Source organism: Mus caroli, unplaced genomic scaffold (assembly GCF_978045245.1).
Source record: "Mus caroli unplaced genomic scaffold, Mus_caroli_1 scaffold_16, whole genome shotgun sequence".
In the NCBI taxonomy this organism is placed as follows: Eukaryota; Metazoa; Chordata; class Mammalia; order Rodentia; family Muridae; genus Mus; species Mus caroli.
In genome coordinates, this window is record NW_028227271.1 from 68,317,321 (window position 1) to 68,340,215 (window position 22,895).

The 22,895-nt window shown below is 40.9% G+C and overlaps 1 protein-coding gene across 6 annotated transcripts in view; it reads left to right on the plus strand.

Annotated features, from left to right (window-relative positions):
* Nucleotides 1-22,895, plus strand: part of Rgs22 (regulator of G protein signaling 22) — a 132,817-nt gene that overhangs the window by 30,545 nt on the left and 79,377 nt on the right. For 5 of the 6 annotated variants that reach the window (XM_021183706.3, XM_021183704.2, XM_021183708.2 and 2 more), the window contains 6 exons: nucleotides 143-228; nucleotides 836-1,004; nucleotides 3,455-3,584; nucleotides 5,113-5,722; nucleotides 6,988-7,149; nucleotides 19,974-20,148. In XM_021183706.3, the coding sequence (XP_021039365.1) occupies nucleotides 143-228; nucleotides 836-1,004; nucleotides 3,455-3,584; nucleotides 5,113-5,722; nucleotides 6,988-7,149; nucleotides 19,974-20,148 (1,332 nt within the window). The remainder of the gene's footprint in view (nucleotides 1-142; nucleotides 229-835; nucleotides 1,005-3,454; nucleotides 3,585-5,112; nucleotides 5,723-6,987; nucleotides 7,150-19,973; nucleotides 20,149-22,895) is intronic. The other variant, XM_021183707.2, reaches the window with a different exon arrangement.

Consider the following 22,895-nt stretch of genomic DNA (forward strand, 5'->3'; position numbering starts at 1 on the left):
TCACCCTTGTAACAACAGTGAACCACCATGCTTTATGTCTGTGCTGGGATGGAAGCCAGGCCTCCACATTCTAAGCAAGCACTCTTCCTTCCGTTACAGTGACAGCCAGAGATGACCTTCTCTTTCCCTGTTCTCTTAACAGTGTCTCAAGCGTGAACAAGGTATTGATTGGATCAAAAGGGAAAGACTTCCGGCATTTCTGGAAAGCGATTGCTACTTTGAATACAGGTGCCCTGCTCCCATCTATCCTTGTGTTTGCAAACATCTGTGTTCTTCATATAAAGTTATCTCGTGTGATATTGATTGGAGGTTGGACCTAAGAGTGGGAGCGTTGACTAAAATCACTCAGCTCTTTAAGAGAGGCTTTACAGTTGGGTCTCTTTGATCATTTTACTTTAAGATTCACCCATTGCTCAGAGTGGTGTTCATTTATGGACAGGGATTTACGGAGGGGATGTTAGTGTGACATTAACAGCAGAATCTGCGGATTAGAGAGGAGTCTGAGCAGTAAGAGCCCTCGCAGGACCCACGTGATGGCTCAGCCATCCCTGCCTCCAGTCTCAGGGCGTCATGGGCACCACCATGAACTCCATGGGGCAGGCATGTCCACAAATGCAGGCAAAACATGAAAAAAAAAAACCCCACAGGAATCTTTAAAACAAAACACAGAAAGTCAGTGTAGAGCCAAGGTTTCCCTTTTCAAGTGTGAACATGGAAAAATCCCAAAAAGTTACTAAAATTTGAACTTGGCTTAGGAAAATAATTTTAAATGAAATGCAAATAAAAACTGTGGGCCTTCTGTGAGCCCTCATAATTTGTGGTTTCTACAATGTAGGCTAGCAAAGTTGATCTCGCAAGCAACATGGAGCAGCACAGGCATGAATTTCATAGTGGGTACAAACTTTACTCCCTGGATCCTCAGAAGACCGCCTGCTCCACCTCCTCCCAGCACCGACGAAGACAATTATATGATTATGAAGAAGTTCTACGTTTCACTTGGCCAGGTAAAATGAGGGTTTGTGTGAATCAGAACCAACAAAACCTTTTGATTCAGTGTCAAGGAAGATTGATTTAAACCACTTCCACACCCTACCCCACACTCCACCCAGGCAGAGTCAGGGCTCTTATGGGTGTGTGTTGAATCATTTCATATGTTCTACAGAAAGGCAAATAGAAGTGCTTTCCGAATGTGTGTGTGTGTGTGAGTGAGACACAGTGCTTTCCTTGTGTTTCCGTGAGTGTGTGTGACACAGTGCTTTCCATGGTGTGTGTGTGTGTATGTGTGTAAAACATAGTGCAGTCCTGTGTGTGTGTGTGAGTGAGACACAGTGCTTTCCTTGTGTGTGTGTGTGTGATGCAGTGCTTTCCTTGTGTGTGTGTGTGTATGTGTATATGTGTGAGACACAGTGATTTCTTTGTGTGTGTTACACAGTGCCTTCCTTGTGTGTATGACATAGTGCTTTCCTTGTGTGTGTGTATGTGTGATACAGTGCTTTCCATGTGTGTGTGTGTGTGTGTGTGTGTGTAAAACAGTGCTTTCCTTGTGTGTGACACAGTGCTTTCCTTGGATATGTATGTGTGTATATGTGTGAGACACAATGATTTCCTTGTGTGTGTTATACAGTGCCTTCCTTGTGTGTGTGTGTTTGTGTGTCACAGTGCTTTCCTTATGTGTGAGTGACACAGTGCAGTCCTTGTGTGTGTGTGACACAGAGCTCTCCTTGTATGTCTGACACAGTGCTTTCCTTGTGTGTGTATGATGCAGTGCTTTTCTTGTGTGTGTGACACAGTGATTTCCTTGTGTGTGTGTGTTTGTGTAATGTAGTGCTTTCCTTGTGTGTGTATGTGACACAGTGCTTTCCTTGTGTTTGACACAACGCTTTCCTTCTGTTCATTTGTGTGTGTGACACAGTGCTTTCCTTGTGTGTGTCTGTGACTCAGTGCTTTCGTATGTGTGTGTGCGACACTGTGCCTTCCTGTTGGGTGTGTGTGTTTGTGACACAGTGCTTTCCTTATATGTGTGTCACAAAGAGCTTTCCTTGTGTGGGTCCCACAGTGTTTTCCTTGTGTGTGTATCAAGTGCTTTCCATGTCTGTCTGAGTGAGTGTGTGTGTGTGTGTGTGTGAGATGCAGTCCTTTCCCTGTGTGTGAGACACAGTGCTTTCCTGTGTGTGTTCTCTGGGATGGAGTTCTCTCTCTTATGAGTTCAACTGCCCAAGTATTTGTCATAGCTTTTATTTATTTATTTATTAATTTATTATAAATAAGTACACTGTCGCTGTCTTCAGACACACCAGAAGAGGGCATCGGATCCCATGACAGACGGTTGTGAGTCACCATGTAGTTGCTGGGATCTGAACTCAGAACCTTGTTATAGCTTTTGAATTTTGAGAATTTAAATTTCTTTTTATCTTCGGATTCTTTAAACCATACTAGTTATCATTAATTTTAATGAGCATACACTTTTAACGACCACTATTATGTTTATTTGAGTCTTCACTATGTCATATAAATACAAACAACCGCCCATTTTGTTAAAGCATCTAGTGGATAATTAGACTGACTGCTAACTTCTCAAGCAAATTGACAAATTTGCCTTACTTCATTTCTTGAATAGTCTTTAATTACCGTATTTTTCTCCCAAGGCTTGGGGTGGTTCTTGTGATAGAGAAGTGGCTCAAGTCAATGCTGAATGAATTTACAATTATTAATAATAAGTTGATGCTTAATGAAATTTACAATCACTAATAATAAGTGGCGTGGATGTGAGCTAAGTGTGGTACAAACCTGAAGCAGGTGGATCTCAAGTTAGTGGAAGGCCAGCCTGGGCTACCTAGGCAGTTTGAGACCATCCAGAGCAATACAGAGAGATATACTATCATACAAAAGCCAAGCAAGTAAATAAGTAAATGAAAGAGGCAACAGGTCTGCACCAGAGTCTTACACACGAGGAGCCAGTGGCCTCACGGATGTTTCCTCTCCTTCCCTTCTCAGGCACTGTCTTGTGTGGCCTGGTTTGCCCAGAGAATGTGTATAACAGATGAGGGACCCCAGCTCTTCCATGTGAGCCCTGCCTCTCCTCCACGCTGACAGCTGGAGACAGGAGACATGAGGGGGATACAGGACACTCTCTCTTTTCTCCTAGAGTTTCCAGTTCGCTGAGTTTGCCCACGGAGGCCAGAAGAGCTGGAGTTAGAGATGGCCGTGAGCCACACTGTGCTAAGAGCTGAATCTGGGTCCTCTGGAAGAACACCAAGTGCTCCCCACTGTTGAGCCTTCTCTCTCACCTCTGTTTTCAAATCTACTGAAGTTTTAGTACAATTTTCTCTTAGAAAAATAATTTTCTTAGTGCATTGTATTCTATAAATTGAATTTTAATGATTTTTTTCAGCGTTTCAGTCAGCAGAGTTCCTACTTTTAAGGTTATGTCAAACGAATGTCTCTTTCCTCCTAGGCTTCCTATACTCAAACAAAAGACTGGTTTACACTAGCCAAAGAGAGTGAGAATACAGTAACGATGGCTTCATTACCCTGCTGTATACCCCACCACCAGACTGCATCCCCAGTTATTGCCACAGCTTCTGGTAAGCAGACAAAGCAAGGGTGGTCTTCACTCATCCACGGCATGGTTTGGCTTTTGTTATTGTTTGTTGTTGTTTTTGAAACAGAGTCTGATTATGTTTCCCTAGCTAGTTTCAAACTCACAATCCTGCTACTTCAGCTGCCTGGGGGCGGTGGGGTCACAGACATAGGCCACAACTCCTGGTTCATTTCTACTATTTCAAGAAGTCATTATGATAAAAGTGCAGGTAGCCAGGCAGGGGTGGCACATGCCTTTAATCCCAGCACTTGGGAGGCAGAGGCAGGAGGATTTCCGAGTTCGAGGCCAGCCTGGTCTACAGAGTGAGTTCCAGGACAGCCAGGGCTATATACAGAGAAACCTTGTCTTGAAACACCCCCCCCCCAAAAAAAGTGGAGGTGGATTATGATATTTATTAGCTGTGTGATTTTGTTGTCTGAAACAGGGTTACTGTGTGTAGACTAGACTAAAGGCAGCCTGGTCCACTCTGAAGACTTGTTTTGTATCTCTGGCAGCCTTTGAAATCACGGCGATCTTTCTTCTCTCAGCTTCTGTGTGTTGGCATGGTGGGCTTTCATAAGCATGCCCAGTGCTAAGCTGCATGGCATAGATCCATATGTATATATATCCATAGACAGACAGACAGACAGACAGACAGACAGACAGACAGACAGACAGACAGATCTCCTAGAGCTTGGTACACCTTCTGCAGCCAGCCAGTGATTGTCTTGTGTTTTTTTATGGTACTTTATAAATTCCTTCTATTAAGTCTTTGCAATAAATAGGTACAATATTTCTGACCTAAAAGCCAGTGGGCTGCATTGTTGAAACATGCTAGAATTTCAACACTCAGAAAGCCACAGCAAGAAGACTGTGTCTCAAAAAACAACAGCAGCAGTAACAAAATGGAAATAATGATTGATAGAAATTGAATTTGTCTTCTACTTTTTAGTTTAGACTATTTTTCTTCTTGGAAAGCAGATGAATGGAGATGAATAGGAACAGATGAATATGGAGAGGTTTTATGGACGTTGTCAACTTTTCATAAAAATGGAAAGAAACTGCTCCAAAATGGGAGTTATATGCATTTTCAATACAAAGTTATAGTGAGCTGTTTCTACTCTGCAGAGATTTTAAACCTGATAGAGAAAGTGGTCACCCTAAGGACAGTTGCCTCATCTATAGAGTTGGGAGGACATGTCACCGAATTCTGAAAGAGAAGATAAGAACTAAAATTGTATTTTAGCGGGAATTAAGCTTTTATAAGTCCCTATGTGATTGTGTCACTTTAACGATAAGAATTATATGTTAAGACAGTTTTTAAAGGCTTCTTATAAATATTTAGCATGTCTTCAGGAAGGCAAAGTTAATTCCCTCATGGCCTCCCAACAAGGCTTGAGGATCCTGTGCCGTTACTGGCTCATGTCCTTATTCCCAGTGACAGCCCATCTGCTGCCACTCTCTGTGGCCCTCTGATGGTGGATGAGCTCATGTTTGTATCTAACCTATTAGCCTTCTATGATTTAATACAGAGATTTTTGATGATGGAGTTCACCCCAGGACAATAAAAAGCCTGTCCAAAACCTCTAAAGTATTTTCCGAGCTGGATGAAGAAGAGGGGTCTATATCAATGAAAGACTCACCTTCTCAAGCTCTTCTGAGGATATACCTGGAGAAGAAGGATGAGAAGGAAAGAAACCTGACCCTGCACTTCTCGTCTGTTGAAGAATTCCTAGATGCCTACATCATCTTTATCCTGAGAGAGGCCATCCAGCACATCACGGGCCAGTCCCTTAGTGACACTCCGGAATATATCAACTATTACAAAGTGTCCCATGTGATATTTGATAAAGTCCCACCTGTGCCTAGCAACAAGGCTATAGTTTCACCCCCTGTTGAAATGGTAGAGGAAATCTCAAAAGATAAATTGGAAAATGTAAGTTTAAGTTCAGAGAGCGAGAGTGTTGGGCCTGAGAGCAGGGCAGACTGGTGCATCTCTCACAGGACCTATGACATTGGCAACAGAAGGGAATTTGAAAGATTTAAGAAGTTTCTAAAGGGCACACTAGGAGAGAGGTACTGGTGGCTGTGGATGGACATAGAGAGGCTGAAAGTTCTTAAGGACCCTGAAAGACATCAAAGGTATTTTCATTTTTATTTTTCAGTAGTTTTAAAAACTAAATTATATTTATTTTAGTTACTCAAGCAAAAAGTATTAAAATGTAGTTTATATATTGGGATGGATTAAAAACAATATTTATTCTCTGATAATAAATTTTGATATCACAATTTTGTGATTTCATAGCTTTAAGATACCAATAATGGTTATTTGGGTTTGAATACTATTTCTTCCCATAAATTCTAGACCTGCTTTAAATTATTCTACTTTTTATAATGTCATAATGATATTAAAATTTTATGCAAAAGCAATTATCAGCTATATGATCAGACTCATATTAGACAGGTACAAATGGCAGTGTGTGGGCCTCTTATCCCAGCAGCCTCCCTGGCTCACACATCCAGTGGCTGTTAGTCACATGGTACATAGCTGCCTGTCTGCACTGTGTTTCTTCTGAAGGTCTGCATTGCCTAGCTCTGTGTGCTCTAGGACATCTGTGAGTGTTCATCTGAGCATTTCCTGATCTAATCTGAAGCAGGTTAGACTGCATTTCTTCTTTAGGGCTTGGTGTAGATCTCCTAGTGACTGGGTTCTTTATAGTTATTAGAAAAGTATTTGGATTACAGAGCTTATGCTTCAAATAGAGCTCAACATCGTAGTTGATTCTGAAACTTGACATGATGTATATTTGTAAGACATATCAGGGAGGTCATATGCAGTAAACCTTAGGATGTCACCCACATTTAGTGACCTACAGTGACAGTTGTAGAGGGATCTATTTCTGTACGCCTTCCAGTTTATGGAGGAGATTGTCTACACCCCTTAGTTTATGGCCCCTTCCTCTACCTTCAAAGCCAGCATGACATGAGCATCTGTCTGATGACATGAGCGCCCTCTTACATCCTCCTGGTCCTTCATGGTCCTCATGGTCCTCATGGTCCTTATGGTCCTCATGGCCTTCTGTGTCTCCCATAGAAGGATTTCTAGCATTCCCTTGGGACCTGTGAGTAGCAGGCTGATTTCTCTCTAGTACTTAATTACCCACATCAGCTGCCTTTTTTATAGGTAACCAATTTACAAATTTTGGAGATTAAAGTGTGCACAACCCTACAAGACCATTCAGCCTATTGAGAAAAGCAAACACACTGGGAAATAATCCATGTCTGCACAACCCTTTGGTACTCCATTATGAGTGTTGGTTTGAGGTGTTTATTACTTATCTAAAGCAGTTAGATTTGGGAAATTGAGTATTGAATTGACGTGTATATAACTATGTGTTTTAACTAAGACATCTTGAGAAAATGAAAAAATGCTACCTTGTGAGCAATGGGGAACGCTACCTTTCTGCAGAAATCTTATCGAAGTTTAAGCTGCTGCATGGATCCCGGTGGACAGCAGACCACTTGAAAAACATTCAGGCTGAGGTTTTAAAACCTCTGCTTCTGTATTGGTAAGGAAAATAATTTGAATTAAAGTTATTTTCTTTTAATTTTCTGAAGCTAGTTATAAATAATACTTTCTCCAGTTTATTGTTGCCTTTCTTTGAAAAGCATTTATTTATTAGATACTTGGTATAGTGGTTTGAGTAAGAATTTCCCCATAGGTTCATATATTTGAATGTTTGGTCACTAGGGAATGAACTGTTTAAAAGGATTACAAGGGTTAGGAGGTGTGGCTTTGTTTAGGAGAGTATGTCACTGGGGATATGCTTTGAGGTTTCAAAAGTTCTCTTTCTCTTGGCCTATGGCTCAGGATGTAGCTCTCAGCTACTGCTCCAGTAGCATGCTTGCCACCATACTCTCTACCATGAGGATAACGGACTAACTTCTGAAATGTATGCAAGCCCTCAATTAAATGCTTTCTCTGTAAGAGTTGCTGTAGTCAAGGCATCTCTTCATAACACTAGAATAGTGACTAAGGTTAGTACTAGGAGTGTGTGTGTGATGTCTCTGTGACAGGCTTGCCCTTGCTGCTTGTTGGTGGAATGTGGACCTTGAGACTTTAGATTAGGAAAGAAGTTGAATAATTTAAGCAGAGCTTAAGGGACCATCTTAGTAGGATTGTAGAAGACTGCTGCTGAGAGCAGTGTGGATTGTAACAAGCCCAGCTCAAGAGACTTCAGAGGGGAAGAATTGGCCTAGAGATCATTTTTATAATATTTTGACAAAGAATGTGGTTGCTTCTTGTCCTTGTCCAAAAAAAAATCTGCCTGAGGCTAAATTGAAGAGTTTTGTATTAATGGTGTTGGTAGAGGAGATTTCAAGACAGCCTGGTATTGACTGTGTTGTGTGGTTATTAGTAATCACTTGAATGCAGATCTATGAGAAGAAACTAGCTGAACAAAAGAAATAAAAAAAAATATTTACAGTTAGGGGAGAAAAGGAGCACCAGGAAGTGTAACAAAGCTAAGTCCAGTGCACAAGGACCTTTAAAAGTTTAAAGAAAAGCCTGATGCTGAATGGGATAAGGGGAGTGGTGATTTCAGGGAAAGATACCCCACCCCACCCTGTGTAGTTACTCTTCTAACTTGTGTAAAAGAATGAAAGAAAAAGCTTACAGTGAAGGAAACCATCAACAACATGCAAATGTTAATTGAACTAGGAGGTCATATTCTAGCCCCACAAGCAGCAGAACTTGGCAGCTTCCACCACAAGGTTTTGTGCTGCAGACAGACTTCAATTGGGTCCTCGATCTGCAGGAAAATGGGGTTCCGGTACAGGTGAGCAAGGAGTTATTGAGAAGGGGGTGACAGACAGACACGAACACAAGAAAGTGTGGTATCTGAATGTAATTTGTCAAATCAAGCACCAGAGCTTTAATACAGAATAAAACAGGGAAGTTAGGTGACACATCAGCAAGGTACAATGAGGTTACTGGATGCTTAATGACTCTTACACAAAACAGAGGAATGCAAACACAAAGACTGGCAGGAACTGGACAGTAAAACAACTGAGACAAAGTCAGCTCTATCTAAGGTCAGCTATAGTCTTAGAAGCCAGGTGTGAGGTCTTTACACTCCCAGGGCAAGGGCTTTCTTGCCTGAGTCATGGTTCTAATTAGAGAGTTCCGCTCTAGCTAACCTTCTCATGAATAATGCAATACTCTAAAACCACAGCCCAATCTACTTCCTAAACCATTGTAAATTCCTGTATATGGGAGCGACTTGGCTTTTATTCTAAGCGATAGTGTGTGGGGACTTTCTACTAATAAGTAATGTAGTCTGCTATGCATAACTATAATAAGAATACTAAACTTACTTTGCCTAACTTGCCCTGAGATCTCTAACTCTATGTAGTAGATAATAATGCCTGATTTCTTTCACTATCTCTCTTACAATACTAGAGGCAATTCTGTTTTTTTTTTTTTTTTTTTTTTGGGGGGGGGGGAGAAAAGGGTTTATTTAGTTTATACTTCCATATTGCTGTTCATTATTGGAGGAGATTATGACAGGAATGAAAACAGGGCAGGAATCTGGAGGCAGGAGCTGATGCAGAGACCATGGGGGGATGCTGCTTACTGACTTGCTTCCCATGACTTGCTCAGCTTGCTTTCTTTTTTTTTTTATTTTTTATTTTATTTTTTTTTTATTTTTTTAAATTTTTTTAAATTTTTAATATTTTTATTACATATTTTCCTCAATTACATTTCCAATGTTATCCCAAAAGTCCCCCATAGCGCCCCCCACTTCCCTACCCACCCATTCCCATTCTTTTGGCCCTGGCATTCCCCTATATTGGGGCATATAAAGTTTGCAAGTCCAATGGGCCTCTCTTTCCATTGATGGCCGACTAGACCATCTTTCGATACATATGCAGCTAGAGACAAGAGCTCCGGGGTTCTGGTTAGTACATCATGTTGTTCCAACAATAGGGTTGCAGATCCCTTTAGCTCCTTGGGTACTTTCTCTAGCTTCTCCATTGGGAGCCCTGTGATACATCCAATAGCTGACTGTGAACATCCACTCCTGTGTTTGCTAGGCCCCAGCATCGTCTCACAAGAGACAGCTATATTTGGGTCCTTTCAGCAAAATCTTGCTAGTGTATGCAATGGTGTCAGCGTTTAGAAGTTGATTATGGGATGGATCCCTGGATACGGCAGTCTCTAAATGGTCCATCCTTTCATCACAGCTACGAACTTTGTCTCTGTAACTCCTTCCCTGGGTGTTTTGTTCCCAATTCTAAGAAGGGGCACAGTGTCCACACTTTGGTCTTCATTCTTCTTGAGTTTCATGCGTTTAGCAAATTGTATCTCATATCTTGGGTATCCTAAGTTTTGGGCTAATATCCACTTATCAGTGAATACATATTGTGTGAGTTCTTTTGTGATTGTGTTACTTCACTCAAGATGGTGCCCTCCAGGTCCATCCATTTGGCTAGGAATTTCATAAATTCATTCTTTTTAATAGCTGAGTACTCCATTGTGTAAATGTACCATAATTTCTGTATCCATTCCTCTGTTGAGGGACATCTGGGTTCTTTCCAGCTTCTGGCTATTATAAATAGGGCTGCTATGAACATAGTGGAGCATGTGTCCTTTTTACCGGTTGGGACATCTTCTGGATATATGCTCAGGAGAGGTATTGCTGGATCCTCCGGTAGTACTATGTCCAATTTTCTGAGGAACCGCCAAACTGATTTCCAGAGTGGTTGTACAAGCTTGCAATCCCACCAACAATGGAGGAGTGTTCCTCTTTCTCCACATCCTCGCCAGCATCTGCTGTCACCTGAATTTTTGATCTTAGCCATTCTGACTGGTGTGAGGTGGAATCTCAGGGTTGTTTTGATTTGCATTTCCCTGATGATTAAGGATGTTGAACATTTTTTCAGGTGCGTCTCTGCCATTCGGTATTCCTCAGGTGAGAATTCTTTGTTCAGTTCTGAGCCCCATTTTTTAATGGGGTTATTTGACTTTCTGGAGTCCACCTTCTTGAGTTCTTTATATATATTGGATATTAGTCCCTTATCTGATTTAGGATAGGTGAAGATCCTTTCCCAATCTGTTGGTGGTTTTTTTGTCTTATTGATGGTGTCTTTAGCCTTGCAGAAGCTTTGCAGTTTCATGAGGTCCCACTTGTCAATTCTCGATCTTACAGCACAAGCCATTACTGTTTTATTCAGGAATTTTTCCCCTGTGCCCATATCTTCAAGGCTTTTCCCCACTTTCTCCTCTATAAGTTTCAGTGTCTCTGGTTTTATGTGAAGTTCCTTGATGCACTTAGACTTGACCTTAGTACAAGGAGATAGGAATGGATCGATTCGCATTCTTCTACATGTTAACAACCAGTTGTGCCAGCACCATTTGTTGAAAATGCTGTCTTTCTTCCACTGGATGTTTTTAGCTCCCTTGTCGAAGATCAAGTGACCGTAGGTGTGTGGGTTCATTTCTGGGTCTTCAATTCTATTCCATTGGTCTATTTGTCTGTCACTATACCAGTACCATGCAGTTTTTATCACAATTACTCTGTAGTAAAGCTTTAGGTCCGGCATGGTGATTCCACCAGAGGTTCTTTTATCCTTGAGAAGAGTTTTTGCTATCCTAGGTTTTTTGTTATTCCAGATGAATTTGCAGATTGCACTTTCTAATTCGTTGAAGAATTGAGTTGGAATTTTGATGGGGATTGCATTGAATCTGTAGATCGCTTTTGGCAAGATAGCCATTTTTACAATGTTGATCCTGCCAATCCATGAGCATGGGAGATCTTTCCATCTTCTGAGATCTTCTATAATTTCTTTCTTCAGAGACTTGAAGTTTTTATTATACAGATCTTTCACTTCCTTAGTTAGAGTCACGCCAAGATATTTTATATTATTTGAGACTATTGAGAAGGGTGTTGTTTCCCTAATTTCTTTCTCAGCCTGTTTATTCTTTGTGTAGAGAAAGGCCATTGATTTGTTTGAGTTAATTTTATATCCAGCTACTTCACCGAAGCTGTTTATCAGGCTTAGGAGTTCTCTGGTGGAATTTTTAGGGTCACTTAGATATACTATCATATCATCTGCAAAAAGTGATATTTTGACATCATCTTTTCCAATTTGTATCCCTTTGATCTCCTTTTGTTGTCGAATTGCTCTGGCTAGGACTTCAAGTACTATGTTGAATAGGTATGGAGAAAGTGGACAGCCTTGTCTAGTCCCTGATTTTAGAGGGATTGCTTCAAGCTTCTCACCATTTACTTTGATGTTGGCTACTGGTTTGCTGTAGATTGCTTTTATCATGGTTAGGTATGGGCCTTGAATTCCTGATCATTCCAAGACTTTTATCATGAATGGGTGTTGGATCTTGTCAAATGCTTTTTCCGCATCTAACGAGATGACCATGTGGTTTTTGTCTTTGAGTTTGTTTATATACTGGATTACGTTGATGGATTTCCGTATATTGAACCATCCCTGCATCCCTGGGATGAAACCTACTTGGTCAGGATGGATGATTGTTTTGATGTGTTCTTGGATTCGGTTAGCAAGAACTTTATTGAGGATTTTTGCATCAATATTCATAAGGGATATTGGTCTGAAGTTTTCTATCTTTGTTGGGTCTTTTTGTGGTTTAGGTATCAGAGTAATTGTGGCTTCATGGAATGAGTTGGGTAGAGTACCTTCTGTTTCTATTTTGTGGAATAGTTTGTGAAGAACTGGGATTAGATCTTCTTTGAAGGTCTGATAGAACTCTGCACTAAACCCATCTGGTCCTGGGCTTTTTTTAGTTGGGAGACTATTAATGACTGCTTCTATTTCTTTGGGGGATATAGGGCTGTTTAGATCATTAACCTGATCTTGATTCAACTTTGGTACCTGGTATCTGTCTAGGAACTTCTCCATTTCATCCAGGTTCTCCAGTTTGTTGAGTATAGCCTTTGGTAGAAGGATCTGATGGTGTTTTGGATGTCTTCAGGATCTGTTGTTATGTCTCCTTTTTCATTTCTGATTTTGTTAATTAGGATGCTTTCCCTGTGCCCTCTAGTGAGTCTGGCTAAGGGTTTATCTATCTTGTTGATTTTCTCAAAGAACCAGCTCCTTGATTGGTTGATTCTTTGAATAGTTTTTCTTGTTTCCACTTGGTTGATTTCGCCCCTGAGTTTGATTATTTCCTGCCATCTACTCCTCTTGGGTGAATTTGCTTCCTTTTGTTCTAGTGCTTTTAGGTATGTTGTCAAGCTGCTAATGTGTGCTCTCTCTAGTTTCCTTTTGGAGGCACTCAGAGCTATGAGTTTTCCTCTTAGAAATGCTTTTATTGCGTCCCATAAGTTTGGGTATGTTGTGGCTTCATTTTCATTGAACTCTAAAAAGTCCTTAATTTCTTTCTTTATTCCTTCCTTGACCAAGGTATCATTGAGAAGAGTGTTGTTCAGTTTCCACATGAAGGTTGGCTTTCTATTATTTATTTTGTTATTGAAGATCAGCCTTAGTCCATGGTGATCTGATAGGATGCATGGGACAATTTCAATATTTTTGTATCTGTTGAGGCCTGTTTTGTGACCAATTATGTGGTCAATTTTGGAGAAAGTACCATGAGGTGCTGAGAAGAAGGTATATCCTTTTGTTTTAGGATAGAATGTTCTGTAGATATCTGCCAGATCCATTTGATTCATAACTTCTGTTAGTTTCACTGTGTCCCTGTTTAGTTTCTGTTTCCACGATCTGTCCATTGGTGAAAGTGGTGTGTTGAAGTCTCCCACTATTATTGTATGAGGTGCAATGTGTGCTTTGAGATTTACTAAAGTTTCTTTAATGAATGTGGCTGCCTTTGTATTTGGAGCATAGATATTCAGGATTGATAGTTCCTCTTGGAGGATTTTACCTTTGATGAGTATGAAGTGTCCCTCCCTGTCTTTTTTAATGACTTTGGGTTGGAAGTCAATCTTATCAGATATTAGAATGGCTACTCCAGCTTGTTTCTTCATACCATTTGCTTGGAAAATTGTTTTCCAGCCTTTCATTCTGAGGTAGTGTCTATCCTTTTCTCTGAGATGAGTTTCCTGTAAGCAGCAAAATGTTGGGTCTTGTTTGTGTAGCCAGTTTGTTAGTCTATGTCTTTTTATCGGGGAGTTGAGTCCATTGATATTAAGAGATATTAAGGAAAAGTAATTGTTGTTTCCTGTTATTTTTGTTGTTAAAGTTGGCATTCTGTTCTTGTGGCTGTCTTCTTTTAGGTTTGTTGAGGGATTACCTTCTTGTAGTTTCTAGGGCGTGGTTCCTGTCCTTGTATTGTTTTTTTTTTTCTGTTTTTATCCTTTGAAGGGCTGGATTCGTGGAGAGATAATGTGTGAATTTGGTTTTGTCGTGGAATACTTTGGTTTCTCCATCTATGTTAATTGAGAGTTTGGCTGGGTATAGTAGCCTGGGCTGGAATTTGTGTTCTTTTAGTGTCTGTATAACATCCGTCCAGGATCTTCTGGCTTTCATAGTCTCTGGTGAAAAATCTGGTGTAATTCTGATAGGCTTGCCTTTATATGTTACTTGGCCTTTTTCTCTTACTGCTTTTAGTATTCTATCTTTATTTAGAGCATTTGTTGTTCTGATTATTATGTGTCAGGAGGTATTTCTTTTCTGGTCCAGTCTATTTGGAGTTCTGTAGGCTTCTTGTATGTTCATGGGCATCTCTTTCTTTAGATTTGGGAAGTTTTCTTCTATAATTTTGTTGAAGATGTTTGCTGGTCCTTTGAGTTGAAAATCTTCATTCTCATCCACTCCTATTATCCGTAGGTTTGGTCTTCTCATTGTGTCCTGTATTTCTTGGATGTTTTGAGTTAGGATCTTTTTGCATTTTACATTTTCCTTGATTGTTGTGCCGATGTTCTCTATGGAATCTTCTGCACCTGAGATTCTCTCTTCCATCTCTTGTATTCTGTTGCTGATGCTGGTATCTATGGTTCCAGATTTCTTTCCTAGGGTTTCTATCTCCAGTGTTGCCTCATTTTGGATTTTCTTTATTGTGTCTACTTCCCTTTTTAGGTCTAGTATGGTTTTGTCCATTTCCATCATCTGTTTGGATGTGTTTTCCTGTTTTTCATTAAGGACTTCTACCTGTTTGATTAGGTTATTCTGTTTTTCTTTAAGGATTTGTAACTCTTTAGCAGTGTTCTCCTGCAATTCTTTAAGGTATTTTTGTGCTTCCTCTTTATTGTCTTCTACCTGTTTACCAGTGTTCCTTTGTATTTCTTTAAGTGTGTTATTAAAGTCCTTCTTGAAGTCCTCTACCATCATCAGGAGATATGCTTTTAGATCCGTGTCTAGCTTTTCCGGTGTGTTGGGGTGCCCTGGACTGGGCGAAGTGGGAGTGCTGGGTTCTGATGATGGTGAGTGGTCTTGGTTTCTGTTAGTAAGATTATTACGTTTACCTTTCGCCATCTGGTAATCTCTGGGGTTAGTTGTTGTTGTTGTCACTGTTTAAAGATTGGAGCAGAAGCTGTGTTCCACTCACCAGCAGTCTCAAAATCCTGTGGAGGGGTTCGTGGGTAGCTGGCGGGTGTCAGCCGACCCTGCGCTCTAGCTACACCGGTGCTGTTCCGGCCGGATGAGGCCTGTGGCCCTACTCAGGCCGGTTTCTGCTTCCCTAACTAATGCAGTCTCAGGTCCCGCGCGCAATTGGATTGGAGCAGGAGCTGTGTTCCACTCACCAGAAGTCTTCAGATCATGTGGCGGGTGTTGTGGGTAGCTGGCGAGTGTCAGCCGACTCTGTGCCCTAGCTACCCCGGTGCTTTTCTGACCGGAAGAGGCTTGTGGCCCTATGTAGGCCGGATTTCTGCCTCCCCAACCAGAGCAGTCTCAGGTCCCGCGTGATTGGACTGGAGCAGAAGCTGTGTTCCACTCACCAGCAGTCTCAAAATCCTGTGGCGGGGGTCGTGGGTAGCTGGCAGGTGTCAGCCGACCCTGTGCTCTAGCTACACCGGTGCTGTTCTGGCCGGATGAGGCCTGTGGCCCTACTCAGGCCGGTTTCTGCTTCCCTCCTAGAGGCAATTCTGAATGTCACTGAATAGACAACATTCTTACTGAATTCCAAGCCCAGAGTTGGCTCAAGGACTACCTAGGGCATTGGTGAAGGCCAGGAAGCAAAGTTCAATTTTGCTTAGGTATTTGGCAAGTCATTGCTTGGAGACACCTATAATAAAACAATACAATACTGGAAGAAAACACACAGATCCATTTGCAAGGACAAGTTTGGAGCATTTGTTATACAGGATGCCATGGTTCCAGGAGACTAAGTTTCCACGAAACTCTTTGCCTCAGGACTATTTCCAGGTTTCAAAGCCTGTCAAGCGAGTCACTACTGGAGTGGATGTAGCAGTTTTGGCTTTAGAGTCAAGGACATGAGAAAGGGACTGTGGAATCTCTGTTTAGATCCAAGAAAAGCCACTGAGGCCAGGCATGTGTCAGGGGTGTCCCTGTATGGAGGCCCAGAGAGACCATTGTATGAAGCTGTGAAGGTGAAGCCTGGATTGTGTTGAAGACCCCAGGATGTTGGAGATGCCAGAGTCAGGGGATATCTGTCAAGGAAAGCTGCAGACCAGGTGTAGAGTCAGTCCAACAGAGAGAAATATGTTGTCCTCGACAAAGCTGAAAGGAGTTAGAGATCTGAACAGTGCTTTGACAGCAGACATGGAGATGCACAATGTAGAATTTGTTCTGCTGGTTTTTAGTTTTTCTTTAGCTCACTACTGCCTTTCTATACCCCCTTTCCTTCTTTTGGGGTGGTAATGTACTTTCTGGCCATATGTGATCTGCTTTCTAATTTTGATTTTACAGGGGTTTATAGTTAAGAGATTGCCTTGAGTCTCAGAAGAGGCTTGGGACTTTTTTTTTTTTTTAACTTTGCTATTATCACTTTAATTAGAAGTCTTTAAAAACTATATGTACCTACACAGGAGTTGCCAAAAACCCAGAAAACAAAATAAAATAATCAAACAAACAAAAAGCAAGTAATTATATGAATGCTCATGAGGTCCTTACAGAAATTAAACTACAGTAAACTGTTACATTTGCTGTTCTTTCTCCACAGTGGTTTGGTTTATGTGGGTTTACATTTTTTAAATTATTTATTATTTTGATGAGCCAATTAAATTTACATACAATTGCTGACCTCTCATCCTTAGATATCTTAGTTAATAATAACAAAATTAGCTCTTCTGGCTATTTCTTCAAATGAGACATTTTTACACTGAGGTAATCTTACTCTCAGTATCTACCTTTAAATTCTGCAAGCCGTCCGTTCATATATAATCCTTAAAAACACTTGATTTTTACAATAAAGGATTAAATTTGTATCATATATTAATATTTATTAAAGTGTGCTCTTTATTTCCTTGAACTTCAACTTTTCTTGAATTTCACGATGCTGATCTTTAAGAGAATAGGCACAATGACCTACAAAATGTGCTCTATTAGTTCATTTAAAGAATCTTTTTTTTTTAATTAATTTTTTTTGAATTAATTTTTTTTATTAGGTATTTTCCTCATTTACGGCTTGGGACTTTTAAATAGTGTTGAGACTGTTTTAGACTATGGGAACTTTTGAAGTTGGACTGAACCCATTTTTGCATTATGAGATGGCTATAAGCATATGGGGGAGCAGGAAGTAGAATCTGGTGTTTGAATATAAAAAAAAAAAATCCCTCATAGGCTCATGTATTTGTATGCTTGGTTACCTGGAAGTAGAACTATTTAAAAGGATTAGGATTAGAAGACATGGCATTTTGGGAAGAAACGTTTCACTGGGGGTGGACTTTGAGGTTTCAAATCCCATGCTAGACTCAGTTTGTTTGTTGTCTGTCCGTCTGTCTGTCTGTCTGTCTGTCTTTGTCTCTGTCTCTCTGTCCCTGTCTGCCTCTCTCTCTCTCTCTCTCTGTTGAACAGATTGTACTTTTCAACTACTTCTCCAGCACCAAGCCTGTTATCATGCTCTCCACTGTGATAATGGACCCAGCCTCTGGGCTCTAAGCAAGCCCTCAGTTAAGTACTTTCCTTTATCAGAGTAGTTGCAGTCATGGTGTCTCTTCACAGCAACAGAACAATGACTACGACCTTTGGTGTGCTTGGGAGTCTTTAAATACAGGCTCAAGTTTGGCAGTGCTCTCAGAGTGCATCCTTGTGCAACCTCCCATACGATCGGTGTGTAGCTATCTGTACAGATGACATCTTAGCCAACGTTCTGAGCACTTGTGGTAAAGGACTGTGGTAACCTGTTACAGGATAAAACCTGGTCCAGTCCAGGGTTCATGGTTTAGTAGGAAGTGCATCATGTGAAATGGTGTAAGAAAAATGGTGGTAAGCACACAGGGTACAGAGACATGGACACAGTGGAGACACTATAAGTCCCTTGAATTTCAGCGAGTTTTCACAGCGGTACATTTGATTTGATTTTGTCATTTCTCTTGAAATCTCATTGGATGCGCCAATGCTTTGAATGTAAAGTTCAGACTTTTAAGAAAATTAGCAAATAAGCTCCCCTGGTCTATTCTCTGCCCACTTCTCTGGCATCACTTCCCAGATATTCTTACCCACTGTGTTATCACTCCTGGGCTGGAGACATGGTAATGGAGAGCAGAGAAACTGAGATCAGTCCCCAGCACCTCGCATCAGAGCGCTTATAACCAGAGCACCCACTGCTCTTTCCTGGCTCTGTGGATGCCTGTCCATCTGAATACATACAGACACATAAATAAAAATAAAATAAATCTTAAGGTACACAAGAAGGTATAAGTTCCATTATAGTTGGTACATATGTACACACCACCCAACATAATAAAACATTGAGTTTCAGAAACCTTACCAAGATAGAAGAACTTTAATTATTTTTATCTTAAGGCTATGTTTCTGTTTGTATGTGTGTATGTACATGCATATGAGTGCAAGGTCCCTCCAAGGCAGGCAGATGGCATCCAGGCCCAGGAGCCATGGTTACTGGAGGTTGTGAGCTGCCTGATGTGAGTGCTGGGGACTGGACAAACAATACATGCTTTGAACTGCTGAGCTGTCTCTCCAGCATCTTTTTAAATTTAAACATTTTGTTTTGAGTAATTAGAGACTCATACACAGTTGTAAGAAACAATACAAAGAGATGTTGTGAGTGTTTCCTTCAGTGGTAGTATCCTGTGAAATTATATTGGTTAGAACTTATATATTTTTTCTGAACTTAAACTAATTGTAGCTTTTGCATTCTCTTCATGCCTAACATGTTGACACTGGGAACTCTTCCCACCTCCTGTTTTAAAGGGAAGCCATATCCTGTCAGTCTCTGGAATATGGAAAAGGAATTAGCCCTCAGGCTTGATGTCAGGGGAAACCTGGTCTGAAGAGCAATTTAGCCACAGGCCTGATAGCTGAAATAAGCTTTGAATACCGGTAACAAAGGGTTCACCCACTGATTGACTACTACTAGCGTATTCCTCCAACTGAGTGTGGGGTCTGTGTCCTATACCAAGCAGCCGTTCTCTTGAGTTTCTGAAACAGTGTTTATCCTTCATTTATATAAATTGTAGTAAAATTAATTCCTACCTTCAAAGTGTAAGACTTGGAAATTATGTAAATGTGCAGTATAGCCCACTTTAGTAACATACTTGAATATTCTAAAATGTTTATATTTCTAGCCAGGCATCGTTACATAGAAGCAGGTGTATCTCTGTGAATTCCAGGCTACCTTGGTCTACATAGTGAGTTCCAGGACAGCCAGGGTTATGTAGAGAGACTTTGTTTCAGAAACCAAAAATTAAATGAGATGTTTTCATACTTTTAAGTGTTAACTTAATTTTACTAATTTCTCTCTCTCTCTCTCTCTCTCTCTCTCTATATATATATATATATATATATATATATATATATATGTATATATATGTATATATATGTATACATATGTATTTGAAAGATATCTAGACATATAAGTATGTAGATAAATGGATATGGAAGGTTCCACAAATTTCCCAAATATAGAGCAACACCAAACTACTCTAAGACTTTGAAACATGTTCTATTTTATTTTTAAAATCGCTTAATAGTTTTAAGTATTTTGCTTATCAGGCATATAATAATTTTAATATTATGAATTTCTAATATATTACCTTTTTTCTATGAGTGAATAGAGTATAATGAAGTAACATAGAGATTTTTTTTTTTAAATGAGCCAGCAGAGAAAGAAATAGAAAGTGGCAGAAGGGGTTGATATCTGTGATAATTACATGTTTTGTAGGTTTTTGATTCTGAAATTTATTATAGTTTCATCTTATTATATTGACTCTTGTTTGTTTGTTTGTTTGTTTGTTTGTTTGTTTGTTTTTTCACTAAAAAGGGCACCAAGATTTTGTGTAACACATTCAGCTTCAGCAAAAAATGCTAGCACTGAGCTGAAGTTCTGGCGCCTCCGTCAAGAGAAGCCCAGGAAGGATGTTGACCCTTTTCCACAGATGGCCACCCTCCTGCCATTAAGACCGAAGTCCTGCATTCCACAGACCCCTGAGGTCCAGGTTGGGTGTCCAGCGGGTGAAGTGCTCTGTAGTAACTATGCAGCTACTATTTATCCTTGGGTATTTGTCTACTGATGTGGTGTGAATGTGAACTATGGCCTCTAGGTTTGCATATTTGAGCACTTTGTCCCCCTAGTTGGGGCTCTGTTTGGGAAGGTTGTGGAGCCTTTAGGAGTGAGGCCATATTGGAGGCCATGTGTCACTGGGACCCCACTTCCTTGTCACATGATGCTTCCTGAAGGTGAATGCAGTGTGATAAACCAGCCTCCCGTCCTTCAAACTGTGCTTTCCCTGCTTGCTGCCATGGCTTCCCCTGCCACGATGAACTGTAGAGCAATGGGAAAGTGACTAAGGTGGCTTTGTCACATTTGTCACAAGGTTGCTATCACAAGCCTGCTGTTACAGCGTACACCCCACCCCATGTAAAAAGGAAGGAAAGGCTAGAGCCTGTTTGTTCAGCAAGCAAAGTAATCCTCCTGAAATATACAGCCATGCCACTCACTATTCTGCCGGAAACTCTCCAGTGGCCTCCTCTTCCACTTAGAATAAATTTGACAACCTTGTCCAGCCACACAGGTTCCTTAGCATCCATGCCTCGTTCTTCCACATTGTCCTCTTGTTCATGCTGACCTGGTCACGCTGGGTCCTTTGGCTGTCTTTGAACATCAAGTGAAACCACAGGGCTTGGTACTCTCTGTCCCCTGTGTTTAGTGCACTTTCCTCTAGAAAGCCACACATCTTACCCCTCACAGCCTTTAGATAGCAGCTTGCCCATTGCTTAGGGAGAAAGGCTGATTTCCATGTGGATGAGCTCTCATGTGCAGGGGAGTGGATTTCCTTCTCTCAGGCCTGTGCCCTTCGCCCTGCCTTGCTTGGCTTTGTTGTATTTACAGCTGCATGCATGGCCCGTTTATTGTCTTTTATATCCTTCTAGAATAGAAGGGAATTTTCTCTGTTGAGTGCATGTTCCTAGACCAGCCTAGCATAGAAGAGTCACTTGGTAAATATAATAGGATTGAAAAGACAAGCTGAAATAGCACACTCAAACCAGAGGAAGGGAGCTTTGGGCACACGGTGAAGAACAGGAAAATGAAAAGCTGAGGGTACTTGTAGGAAGTAGTAAGTGACCTTCCACTCTCACAGGAATGCAGTGACTGTAGGTAAGGCCTGAGTCTCAGTGCTGAAGCCCCTATAAGCCTCACTGTCTTAACGGCATCACTGAGTGTTCTGTTACGGGTCGCAGTCACGTGAAACTGCCCCAAGATTGCTGTAGAGTCACGATGTCAATGTTGAGTGTTTCGCATCCACACACAGTGGTTAGAACTGTCAGCAGTTTCCAGTTCTTCTTTATCCTAGGCACACATTGGGAATCTCCCCAGGTCCTTCTAAAGTCCCAACTTTATAGACTGACTTAACTCATCGGGAAGAAGCTGGGGTCGCTCTGAAATCAATGAATTTGCTTAGAGCCTACATTCCCACGTGAGCATTAGAGCCACAGATTAGAATCTGTATGCATAATGTGTTCAGCACCACTGCTGGCAGGTGGCTTGTATCATCCCCTGAAGATCCTGTGCAGACAAATACCCAGGTTTCAGCACAGACCGGGGTTCAGCAGGGCTCCTGAAGGACCTAAGTCCCTCCCTCAGGTGATGTTCTCGCCACTAGAGCTCACACTTTCCTTGGTTTCTTTTTTTTTTTTTCTTCTTTTTTTTTAATTAGGTATTTTCCTCATTTACATTTCCAATGCTATCCAAAAAGTCCCCCATACCCTCCCCCCCACTCCCCTACCCACCCACTCCCACTTTTTGGCCCTGGCGTTCCCCTGTACTGGGGCATATAAAGTTTGTGTGTCCAACGGGCCTATCTTTCCAGTGATGGCCTACTAATCCCTGGGATGAAACCTACTTGGTCAGGATGGATGATTGTTTTGATGTGTTCTTGGATTCGGTTAGCGAGAACTTTATTGAGGACTTTTGCATCGATATTCATAAGGGATATTGGTCTGAAGTTTTCTATCTTTGTTGGGTCTTTTTGTGGTTTAGGTATCAGAGTAATTGTGGCTTCATAGAATGAGATGGGTAGGGTACCTTCTGTTTCTATTTTGTGAAATAGTTTGTGAAGAACTGGGATTAGATCTTTGAAGGTCTGATAGAACTCTGCACTAACCCATCTGGTCCTGGGCTTTTTTTGGTTGGGAGACTATTAATGACTGCTTCTATTTCTTTAGGGGATATGGGACTGTTTAGATCATTAACCTGATCTTGATTTAACTTTGGTACCTGGTATCTGTCTAGAAACTTGTCCATTTTATCCAGGTTTTCCAGTTTTGTTGAGTATAGCCTTTTGTAGAATGATCTGATGGTGTTTTGGATTTCTTCAGGATCTGTTATGTCTCCCTTTTCATTTCTGATTTGGTTAATTAGAATGCTTTCCCTGTGCCCTCTAGTGAGTCTGACTAAGGGTTTATCTATCTTGTTGATTTTCTCAAAGAACCAGCTCCTCGATTGGTTGATTCTTTGAATAGTTCTTCTTGTTTCCACTTGGTTGATTTCACCCCTGAGTTTGATTATTTCCTGCCGTCTACTCCTCTTGGGTGAGTTTGCTTCCTTTCATTCTAGAGCTTTTAGGTGTGTTGTCAAGCTGCTAATGTGTGCTCTCTCTAGTTTCTTTTTTTTTTTTTCTCTCTCTAGTTTCTTTTTGGAGGCACTCAGAGCTATGAGTTTTCCTCTTAGAAATGCTTTCATTCT